General features: G+C 28.6%; 1 protein-coding gene across 1 annotated transcript; it reads right to left on the bottom strand.

Annotated features, from left to right (window-relative positions):
• Positions 1 to 10,906: 10,906 nt before the first annotated feature.
• Positions 10,907 to 11,728, bottom strand: LOC149152398 (uncharacterized). Its single transcript, XM_089443469.1, has 2 exons — positions 11,664 to 11,728; positions 10,907 to 11,465 (listed from the first exon to the last, which is right to left on the bottom strand). Exons 1-2 carry the CDS (start codon positions 11,726 to 11,728, stop codon positions 10,907 to 10,909), a joined length of 624 nt encoding a protein of 207 aa, XP_089299595.1.
• Positions 11,729 to 12,058: the final 330 nt, after the last annotated feature.

Consider the following 12,058-nt stretch of genomic DNA (forward strand, 5'->3'; position numbering starts at 1 on the left):
TTAAAATTGTTTTTAAAACATTTTAAAGTACTTTAAAGCTTTTTAAAACATTTTACAATGGTTTTAAAGCTTTTTCAATTGTTGTTAAAGCACTTAAACTTATTTCTAAAATATTTTAAAATGTTTTTGAAACATTTTAAAATCATTTAAAATTGTTCTTAAATGAATTTAAATTATTTTTTTTGTTTTTAAAATTGTTTTTAAAATTGTTTTTAAAACATTGTAAACTATTTTTAAATCATTTTAAGATCATTTAAAATTGTTCTTAAAGCAATTTAAATTATTTTTGAAGTATTTTAAATAATTTATAAAGCATTGTAAACTATTTTTAAAGCATTTTAAATTGTTTTGAAAGCATTTTAAAAACATTTTAAAGCTTTTTGAATTGTTGTTAATGCATTTTAATATAATTGAAAATTGTTTCTAAAACATTTTAAAGTCTTTTAAATCGTTTTTAAAGTCTTTTAAATCGTTTTTAAAATGTTTTTAAAACATTTTAAATTGTTTTTAAAGTATTTATTTTTTTTTAAAACATTTTAAAGTACTTTAAAGCTTTTTAAATTGTTTTAAAACATTTTAAAACGGTTTTAAAGTATTTTCGATTGTTGTTAAAGCACTTAAACTTATTTTTAAAACCTTTTAAAATGTTTTTGAAAAAATTTAAAACATTTTAAAATCATTTAAAATTGTTCTTTAATCAATTTAAATTATTGTTAAAGTATTTGAAATTTTTTTTCAAGCATTGAAAACTATTTTAAAATCATTTAAAATTGTTCTTAAAGCAATTTAAATTATTTTTGAAGTATTTTAAATGGTTTTTAAAGCATTGTAAACTGTTTTTAAAGCATTTTAAATTGTTTTGAAACCATTTTAAAAATTTTTGAGATCATTTTAAAAACATTCTAAAGTACTTTAAAGCTTTTTAAATTGTTGTTAAAGCATTTTAAAAGGATTTAAAATTGTTTTAAAACATTTTAAAGTGTTTTTAAATTACTTTGAACTATTATAAATTGTTTTTAAAACGTTTTAAATTGTTTCAAAAACATTTTAAATTGCTTTTAAAGCATTTTCAATTGTTGAAGCAATGTAAATTATTTTTGAAGTATTTTAAATAGTTTTTAAAGCATTGTAAACTGTTTTTAAGGCGTTTTAAATTGTTTTGAAAGAATTTAAAAGTACTTTAAAGCTTTTTAAATTGTTGTTAAAGCATTTTAAAAGAATTTAAAGTTGTTTTTAAAACATTTTGAAGTGTTTTTAAATGTTTTTAAATTATTTTAACCTATTTTAAATTGTTTTTAAATTATTTTGAACTATTTTAATTTTTTTTTAAAACGTTCTAAATTGTTTCAAAAACATTTTAAATTGTTTTTAAAACATTTTAAATTGTTTTTAAAGCCTTTAAAATTGTTTTTAAAGCATTTTAAATTGTTTTTAAAGCCTTTAAAATTGTTTTTAAAGTACTTTAAAGCTTTTTAAATTGTTTTTCAAACATTTTAAAATCATTTAAAATTGTTCTTAAACCAATTTAAATTATTTTTAAATTATTTTGAATTGTTTTCAAGCATTGTAAACTATTTTTAAAGCATTTCAAAATTATTTAAAATTATTCCTAAAGCAATTTAAATTATTTTTGAAATATTTTAAATAGTTTTTAAAGCGTTGTAAACTGCTTTTAAACCATTTTAAATTGTTTTGAAAGCATTTTAAAAACATTTTAAAGTACTTTAAAGCTTTTTGAATTGTTGTTAAATCATTTTAAAAGAATTTAATTTTTTTTTAAACATTTTAAAGTGTTTTTAAATTATTTTTAACTATTGTAATTTTTTTGTAAAACGTTCTAAATTGTTTCAAAAACATTTTAAATTGCTTTTAAAGCATTTTAAAGCGTTTAAAATTGTTTTTAAAACATTTTAAAGTACTTTAAAGCTGTTTAAATTGTTTTTAAAACATTTTAAAATGGTTTTAAAACATTTTAAAATGGTTTTAAAGCATTTTCAATTGTTTTTAAAGCACTTAAACTTATTTTTAAAACATTTTAAAATGTTTTCGAAACATTTTAAAATCTTCTAAAATTGTTCTTACATCAATTGAAATTATTTTTAAAGTATTTTAAATTGTTTTTAAAGCATTGTAAACTATTTTTAAAGCATTTAAAAATCATTTAAAATTGTTCTTAAAGAAATTTGAATTATTTTTGAAGTATTTTAAATAGTTTTTAAAGCATTGTAACCTATTTTAAAGCATTTTAAATTGTTTTGAAAGCATTTTAAAATACTTTAAAGGTTTTTAAATTGTTGTTAAAGCATTTTAAAAGAATTTAAAATTGTTTTTAAAACATTTTAGAGTGTTTTAAAATTATTTTGAACTATTTTAAATTGTTTTTAAGATATTCTAAATTGTTTCAAAAACATTTTAAATTGCTTTCAAAGCATTTTAAATTGTTTTTAAAGCATTTAAAATTGTTTTTAAGACATTTTAAAGTTCTTTAAAGCTTTTTAAATTGTTTTTAAAACATTTTAAAATGGTTTTAAAGCATTTTCAATTTTTGTTAAAGCACTTAAACTTATTTTTAAAACCTTTGAAAAAAAAAATTTAACATTTTAAAATCATTTAAATTTTTCTTAAATCAATTTAAATTACTTTTAAAGTATTTTAAATTGTTTTAAATCATTGTAAACTATTTTTAAAGAATTTTAAAATCATCTAAAATTGTTCTTAAAGCAATTTAAATTATTTTTGAAGTATTTTAAATAGTTTTTAAAGCATTGTAAACTATTTTTAAAGCATTTTAAATTGTTTTGAAAGCATTTTTAAAACGTTTTCAAGTACTTTAAATCTTTTTAACTTGTTGTTAAAGCATTTTTTAAAGAATTTAAAATTGTTTTTAAAACATTTTAAAGTTTTTTTAAATTATTTTGAACTATTTTAAATTGTTTTTAAAACATTCCAAATTGTTTCAAAAATAATCTAAATTGCTTTTAAAGCATTTTAATTTTTTTTTAAAGCGTTTAAAATTGTTTTTAAAACATTTTAAAGTACTTTAAAGCTTTTTAAATTGTTTTTAAAACATCTTAAAAGGGTTTTAAAGCATTTACAATTATTGTTAAAGCACTTAAACATATTTTTAAAACATTTTAAAATGTTTTTGAAACATTTTAAAATCATTTAAAATTGTTCTTAAATCAATTTAAATTATTTTTAAAGTATTTTAAATTGCTTTTAATGCATTGTAAACTATTTTTAAAGCATTTTAAAATCATTCAAAATTGTTCTTAAAGCAATTTAAATTATTTTTGAAGTATTTTAAATAGTTTTTAAAGCATTGTAAACTATTTTTAAAGAATTTTAAATTGTTTTGAAAGCATTTTAAAAACATTTTAAAGTACTTTAAAGCTTTTTAAATTGTTGTTAAAGCATTTTAAAAGAATTTGAAATTGTTTTTAAAACATTTTAAATTGTTTCAAAAGCATTTTAAATTGCTTTTAAAGAATTTAAAATTGTTTTTAAAGTGTTTAAAATTGTTTTTAAAACATTTTAAAGTACTTTAAAGCTTTTTAAATTCTTTTTAAAACATTTTAAAACGGTTTTAAAGCATTTTCGATTGTTGTTAAGGCACTTAAACATATTTTTAAAACATTTTGAAACATTTTAAAATCATTTAAAATTGTCCTTAAACCAATTTAAATTATTTTTAAAGTATTTTAAATTGTTTTTAAAGAATTGTAAACTATTTTTAAAGCATTTTAAAATCATTTAAAATTGTTCTTAAAGGAATTTAAATTATTTTTGAAGTATTTTAAATAGTTTTTAAAGCATTGTAAACTGTTTTTAAAGCATTTTAAATTGTTTTGAAATCATTTTGAACTGTTTTGAAAACATTTTCAAGTACTTTATGCTTTTTAAATTGTTGTTAAAGCATTTTAAAAGAATTTAAAATGGTTTTTAAAACATTTTAAAGTGTTTTAAATTGTTTTGAACTATTTTAATTTGTTTTTAAAACATTCTAAATTGTTTTTAAGCATTTTAAATTGCTTTTAAAGCGTTTAAAATTGTTTTTAAATCATTTTAAAGTACTTTAAAACTTTTTAAAACAATTTAAAAAGGTTTTAAAGCATTTTCAATTGTTGTTAAAGAACTTAAACTTATTTTTAAGAAAATTTAAAATGTTTTTGAAACATTTTATAACATTTTAAAAACATTTAAAATTGTTCTTAAATCAATTTAAATTATTTTTAAAGTATTTTAAATTGTTTTTAAAGCATTGTAAACTATTTTTAAAGCATTTTAAAATTATTTAAAACTGTTCTTAAAGCAATTTAAATTATTTTTGAAGTATTTTAAATAGTTTTTAAAGCATTGTAAACTATTTTTAAAGCATTTTAAATTGTTTTGAAAGCGTTTTAAAAACATTTTAAAGTACTTTTAAGCTTTTTAAATGGTTGTTAAAGCATTTTAAAAGAATTTAAAATTGTTTTTAAGGCGTTTAAAATTGTTTTTAAAACATTTTAAAGTACTCTAAAGATTTTTAAATTGTTTTAAAAATATTTTAAAATGGTTTTAAACCATTTTCAATTATTGTTAAAGCACTTAGACGTATTTTTAGAACATTTTAAAATAATTTAAAATTGTTTTTAATTATTTTATATTGTTTTTAAAGTATTTTAAATTGTTTTTGAAGTATTTTAAATTGTTTTTAAAGCGTTGTAAACTATTTTTAAAGCCTTTTAAATTGTTTTGGAAGCATTTTAAAAACATTTTAAAGTACTTTAAAGATTTTTAAATTGTTGTTAAAGCATTTTAAAAGAATTTAAAGTTGTTTTTAAAACATTTTAAATTGTTTTTAAATTATTTTGAACTATTTTGAATTGTTTTTAAAACGCTCTAAATTGTTTCAAAAATATTTTAAATTGTTTTTAAAGCATTTTAATTTTTTTTAATGCGTTTGAAATTGTTTTTAAAACATTTTAAAGTACTTTAAAGATTTTTAAATTGTTTTAAAACATTTAAAATGGTTTTAAAGCATTTTCAATTGTTGTTAAAGTACTAAAACTTATTTATAAAACATTTTAAAATGTTTTTGAAACATTTAAAAAAAATTAAATGATAGCATTTTCAATTGTTGTTAAAGCACTTAAACTTATTTATAAAACATTTCAAAATGTTTTTGAAACATTTTAAAAACATTTAAAATCATTTAAAATTGTTCTTAAATCAATTTAAATTATTTTTAAAGTATTTTAAATTGTTTTTAAAGCATTGTAAACTACTTTTAAAGCATTTTAAAATCATTTAAAATTTTCCTTAAAGTAATTTAAATTATTTTTGAAATATTTTAAATAGTTTTTAAAGCATTGTAAACTATTTTTAAAGTATTTTAAATTGTTTTGAAAGCATTTTGAAAACATTTTAAAGTACTTTAAAGCTTTTTAAATTATTGTTAAAGCATTTTAAAAGAATTTAAAATTGTTTTTAAAACATTTTAAAGTGTTTTTAAATTATTTTGAATTATTTTAAATTGTTTTTAAAACGTTCTAAATTGTTTCAAAAAAAATTTAAATTGTTTTTAAGGCGTTTTAAATTGTTTTTAAAATGTTTAAAATTGTTTTTAAAATGCTTGAAAACAATTTTAAAGCATTTTCAATTGTTGTTAAAGCACTTAAACTTATTTCTAAAACATTTTTTAAAAATTTAAAAACATTTAAAATTGTTCTTAAATCAATCTAAATTGTTTTTGAAGTATTTTAAATTGTTTTTAGAGCATTATAAACTATTTTTAAAACATTTTAAAATCATTTAAAATTGTTCTTAAAGCAATTTAAATTATTTTGAACTATTTTAAATTGTTTTTAAAACGTTCTAAATTTCTTCAAAAACATTTTATATTGTTTTTAAAGAATTTTAATTTGTTTTTGAAGCGTTTAAAATTATTTTTAAAACATTTTAAATTACTTTAAAGCTTTTTAAACATTTTAAAACGGTTTTAAATCATTTTCAGTTGTTGTTAAAGCACTTAAAATTATTTGTAAACCAATTTAAAATGTTTTTGAAACATTTTAAAATCATTTAAAATTGTTCTTAAATCAATTTAAATTATTTTTAAAGTATTTTAAGTTGTTTTTAAAGCATTGTAAACTATTTTAAAAGCATTTTAAAATCATTTAAAATTGTTCTTAAAGCAATTTAAATTATTTTTGAAGTATTTTAAATAGTTTTTAAAGCATTGTTGATGGGGCCAGCCCATGTGATTCGACGCCAATGTATTCCACAACGGGTGTGTAGGCAAGTAATAATTAAATGGGGATTTCCTTTACCTATACAAACGATTGTAAATGGTGTTGAATTAAATGATGGGTCTGGTGACTAGTATGATGGTCTCTGTTTTCTTGACAACTATCCCTCCTTGGGATTCCCCGAGCCCACCTTGGTATCGGTGTTCACAATCTCGCGCCGAGACTATTCATTCGGTCATTTCTCTCGGTCCTGTATGTTGTGTGCTCTTGGCAGTTCTTTGAGGCTTCAATGTGGGTTTTGTGGTTGCATTCCCCTGCTTCGCTTCATCTTGGCAGTCTCTTTCACTGGTCTGGTAAGGGTTACATAAGCCTGGTAAGATTTAGCTCCTTCTTGGTTCCTTTTCAAGCGTCGACTGTTGTTGTGAGCTGGTAATCAATTTTTATGCCTCTGCGCTCCTTATTACTTGTTCTACAATTCTGGTACTTGTGATTTTCCTGGTCGTTACAGTCGTTTGCTGGATATGTCAATTCTGGTAGGGTTCTCTGGTTCGAAGTTCAACTTCTCCACAGGGTTCTCTGGTTCCAAGTTCGACTTCTCCATGGGTTTGACAAAACTATGGTGACCAGCTCCTTCAGTTCCTCTGCCACTCTCTCAGGGTAAGTTCGCTTGTTCTATGCTAGCAACGACTGTTTCTTTTTATTCAGTCACCTAATGTTTTGGCTCCTTGTGAGCACGGCCAACCTGGTGGAGTTATGGCAGTCGCGGCTTGCCTTCGTCAGGTAAGCAAACCAACTGTACTTTTGTTTTAATTACTCTGTTTAGTTTTGAAATCCTCCTCCTTTGATATTACCAGCATTCACTTTGTTCTTTTTGTTTGTCGTTGCAGGTATGGTTGCCCGAGGGTTTCAGCGCCTGGACACTTGACTCCTCCCACTGAGCACGAGTAGTGTCGTTCTCTGTCTGTTAGTTGCTTTTGTTTGGCTTCATGCTATGACTGTAGGGTCAGTGGGTTTTTGGTTTGCGAATCACCTTCGATGCTCGGTTCCTCTGTAGGCTGTCACTATTGTTTGGTTGCTGTAATGGACCAAGGGTTACTGGGTCTAGTTCCTGCTTGTCTTAAGCATGAGTCATATTTTTTATGGAGTGGTTTCCTTCTTTTCGCTTCGAACAGAATGTATATGCATAAAGAAATAGAATGCTATCTTGCGTTTATACTAATTCAGTAATGAAACTGTGTGGTTATTTATTCACATACCTAGTGACTGTAGAATTTAATTGGCTGGTTGGTTTCGTTAACTCCAGTTTTCATGACTTTGTTTACACAATTGATTTCAAGCTTGTTTGTTTGTTTAAATTCTGCCTGCAATCTGCGCGGTCACGCTCCTCCTCTGCTTGTTGTTATCGCTCCAATGGCGTTGTGACCTGTAAGGGTTTTACCCAAAATCTCCATAAACATAATTTCAACAAATCATATACACAGTATTTCGCCATCCGCGCTTCTCTGCTCCAACTTTCCCAAATCTTGCAGTTCATGTATTCCCCAAGGATGCATGCCGTACAAGATTTGAAATGGGTTGTGTCCAGTGCTACAATTTGGTGAATTGTTATAAGCGAATTCCGCTTCAGCGAGAGCATGATCCCACAACCATGAATTTTCCCCAGTCAAACTCCGTAACAAATTTCCTAAACTCATGTTCACTACTTCCATTTGTCCATCAATCTGCGGATGATACGCAGAGCTGAAATTCAATTGCGTGCCCAAATTTTTCCAAAGGGTGCGCCAAAAATGTCCTGTGAATTTTACGTCCCTGTCAGAAACAATAGATCTGGGTAGGCTGTGTAATCTAACAATCTCCGTGAAAAACAGGTGAGCTATATATGTGGCATCACTAGTTTTTCGACAGGGGATAAAATGCGCCATTTTTTAAAACCTTTCTACCACCACCATCACTCAGTCATAACCCCGCTGCGTTCTAGGCAGTCCCAAGACAAATTCAATGCTGACGGAGTCCCATGGCCTGCTCGGAATAGGTAGTGGTGTGTAAAGTCCAATATTCTGGCTATGTCCTTTTGCCAGTTGACAAACTTTACACCGGTTCACATATCGCTACACATCCCTGTGCATTCTAGGCCAGTAATAAAAATGTTCAAGTTGCTCCAAAGTTTTTTCTATGCCGAAATGACCAGCTAGACCTCCACTATGTTTCTCCCGTATAATATTTTACCTCATCGAACAGTCCGGGATACACAACTGGCCACCTCTGAATAATAATACTTCCTTCAAATTGTAATCCAACCATGGACTTGTATTTCTCAACACGGAATTTTGATAGGCTTCAAAGGCTTCCTTGAAATCCGTGTCAGTCTGGTACAAATCCTTTAGATGTTTGAATCCTATCACCTGTATTGTACTTTCTTGCAAGAGCAAAGCTCTTCTACTCAAAGCATCAGCCACTTTATTGGCTTGCCCACTGATGTGTTTTAGCACGAAAGCAAAACTTTGCAGATATTCCACCCATTTGGCGTGCTTATGGTTTAATTTATGTTGTTGCATTACATATTGCAGCGCTAAATTATCAGCAAATAATACAAACTCGTTGCCCAATAGGTATTGTATCCAATGCTTTAAAGCTTGGACTATGACATAAAATTCATTGTCATACGAGGAATATTTCTGCCTACTTTCGTTCAATTTTTCACTAAAGAACGCCACAGGTCTATCTTCCTGACTGAGCATTGCACCAATAGTTGTTCCACTTACATCACATCGAACCTAAAAAAGCTTGTTAAAGTCAGGCAACCTTAAAATTGGTCTCTCTGTAATCTTCTGCTTCAAAAGCTGAAAGATGTCCTCCGCTGCTCTGGTCCAACAAAAAGGTTGACTGGCCTTTTTGATGGTGTCTAGCATTGGTGTGCAGATTTCACTAAAATTTCTAATAAACTTTCGATAAAAACTCGCCAATCTGTGAAAGCTACGTACCTCAAACAAACTCTTTGGTGATGGCCAATTGATGATAGCTGCGATCTTTTCTGGATCCATCTTCAATTCATTTTCCGCGATTACAAACCCTAAATAAACCAGTTCCTTCTGCAGGAAAGTACATTTTTTTAAGTTTATCAGCAGTTTGTTCTGCTGTAACTTCTCTAGTACTCTTCAAACATGCTGAAGATGTTCTCCCTTCGTTCTGCTGAAAATCAAAATATCGTCAATATAGACTATCACAAACTTGCCAATAAATTATTTTAACATCTCATTCATCAATCTCATAAAAGTACTAGGAGCGTTTCTCAAACTGAACAGCATGACTAGCCATTCGTACAACCCTTCATTGATCTTGAAGGTTGTCTTCCACTCGTCTCCTTCTCTGATCCTGATCCTGATCTGATGATATCCACTCTTCAGATCAATCTTCGTGAAATAAGCTGCCCTGCTAATACAATCCATCATATCATCCATTATGGGTAAGGGAAATCTATACCGAATAGTGATTTTATTGATAGCTCACGAATCCGTACACATTCTTCATTCTCCACCCTTCTTAGGCACGAGCACTGTTGGTACCGCACAAGGGCTCAAGCTTTCTTTGATCAGCCCCTTATCTAGCATCTCTTGCACCTGTTTACGGATCTCTTCATCATCTTTCGGGCTCATTCGATACGCTGCTTTATTTGGTAGACTTGCTCCAGGTATGAAATCGATATGATGGTTGATTCTCCTCTTGGGAGGTAACTTGTCCAGTAAGTCGTCAACTACAATGTCCTTAAATTCTTCTAACATCCCCTGAATCTCTGTAGGCAATTCTGACATTTCTATGTTCAGCAACATAGTCTTAGTTCTCCTCACGACCGCATAATTCACCTCGTTTTCCTCAATCTATTTAATAAATTGTTTTCCTCCTATCAGTAATACTTTTGTTCCACTGGCTTCTGTTGTATCCTCCTCTTTGATGGGTACAAGCATATGCTTGACTCCATCTTTCACAAATTTGTAACAATTTGTCTTCCCATCATGCATCACTTTCCTATCAAACTTCCACGGTCGCCCTAGCAGTATATGACACACATCCATTGGCATAATATCACAGACAACCTTGTCCTGGTATTTGCCAATGTGAAATTCAACCTCGCACTGTTCATCTACTAATAGCTGGTGGCCTTTCTATAGCCACGACACCTTGTAAGGTGTGGGATACTTAAATCTCTTCAAACCCAGCTTCTGCACCATCTCAGTTGTAACTAAATTATCTGTACTCCCACTGTCTATGATCAGTTTACAACATTTTCCATGTGATTTGCAAACTGTTCAGAACAGTGCCTTTCGTTGGGTTTTCTCAGCTATCTCCTTGGCTGGCTTCAACAATACTTTATTTAAAACTAACGCCTCTCCTGTTTCTGCCACATTTTCAACCTCCTGGGGTGGTGCTTCAGCTTCCTCAGGCTGTGCAACAAATGTTCCCCTCTGGCCAGCATGCTCAACTTCTGGGCATTTGTAGGATCTATGCCCCCACTTGTGGCACCTGTAGCACTGGACATTAGCGCCCCTTCCTCGACCATTTCCTCTTCCTCGCTGATATAGCCGTCCTCTTCTCATGCTATCCCCTTTCTCTATTGTTCCTGAAGCTCTGGAGCTACTGCTTTCCTAGCTGTTAGTGGCAGTCCTCCCTCTACCATAGGACTATCCTCGTCCTCTGCCATTTCCTCGTCCCCTCCTGTTATTTTGTTTCCTATTAATTTTTTCCTCAGCCTTTACAGCACTCTGAAAGGATTCTTCTATATTCCGTGGAGAGAGAATACTGATCTCATCTAGTATTTCCAGCCTCAAACCATTCACGTATCTTGCTGTCTTCTCTAGAGTATCATCAGTATAACTGGACCACAAGTTTACACGATAAAACTCCTCTGTGTATTCTTTTACGGTCATACCCTTTTGTCTTAAATTCTGCACCCATCGGTAAAGCTCAACCTGATAATCTTTAGGCGGAAATATGCCTTTCAGTTTTGCCACCATCCTTGGCCACTTCCTTATCGGCAGCTTGTTCATTCTCCTCCTGTCCGCCTGGACACTATCCCACCATAAAGCGGGGTGCCCTTTTAACTTGGTTGCAGCAAATCTGACTCTTTTGTCCTCATTGATCTCTTCGTTTTCAAAATACTTATTTAACTCACTTACCCAATCCAGCAAAACATCTACGGACGGACTGCCATCATAGTTGGGAATCTCAGGTTTTGGTTTGCTACTGGCAAGCAATACCGATCTTAACAGTTTTAATTCTGGGGTTTCTTCATCTGATCCATCTGTGGCAGTACTGCCTCCTTGTCACTGTCATCTCCAAGTTTTGGATCTCTCCTCCTACTTGCCTCCACTACTTCTAAGCGAGCAGTAAGGGCCCTTAATTCTCCCCTCAATCCATCATCTGCTTCCCTGCGCATACCTCTTCCATGTCCTCGTCTTTGAACCTCCATACCATGATTTCTTCAACCTGCTCTGATACCACATGATGGGGCCAACCCACGTGATTCACCGCCAATGTATTCCACAATGGGTGTGTAGGAAAGTAATAATTTAATGGGGATTTCCTTTACCTATACAGACGATTGTAAACAGTGTTGAATTAAATAACGGGTCTGGTGATTAGTACGATGGTCTCTGTTTTCTTGACAATTGTCCCTCCTTGGGATTCCCCGAGCCCGCCTTGGTATAGGTGTTCACAATCTCAAGCCCAGACTATTCATTCGGTCAATTCTCTCAGTGATGTATGCTGTGTGCTCTCGTCGATTCTTTACGGCTTCAATGTGGGTTTTGTGGTTGCATTCCCCTGCTTCGCTT

Source organism: Pinus tabuliformis, chromosome 9 (assembly GCF_031772625.1).
Source record: "Pinus tabuliformis cultivar Carrire ecotype Pingquan chromosome 9, CPIR1, whole genome shotgun sequence".
NCBI lineage: Eukaryota > Viridiplantae > Streptophyta > Pinopsida > Pinales > Pinaceae > Pinus > Pinus tabuliformis.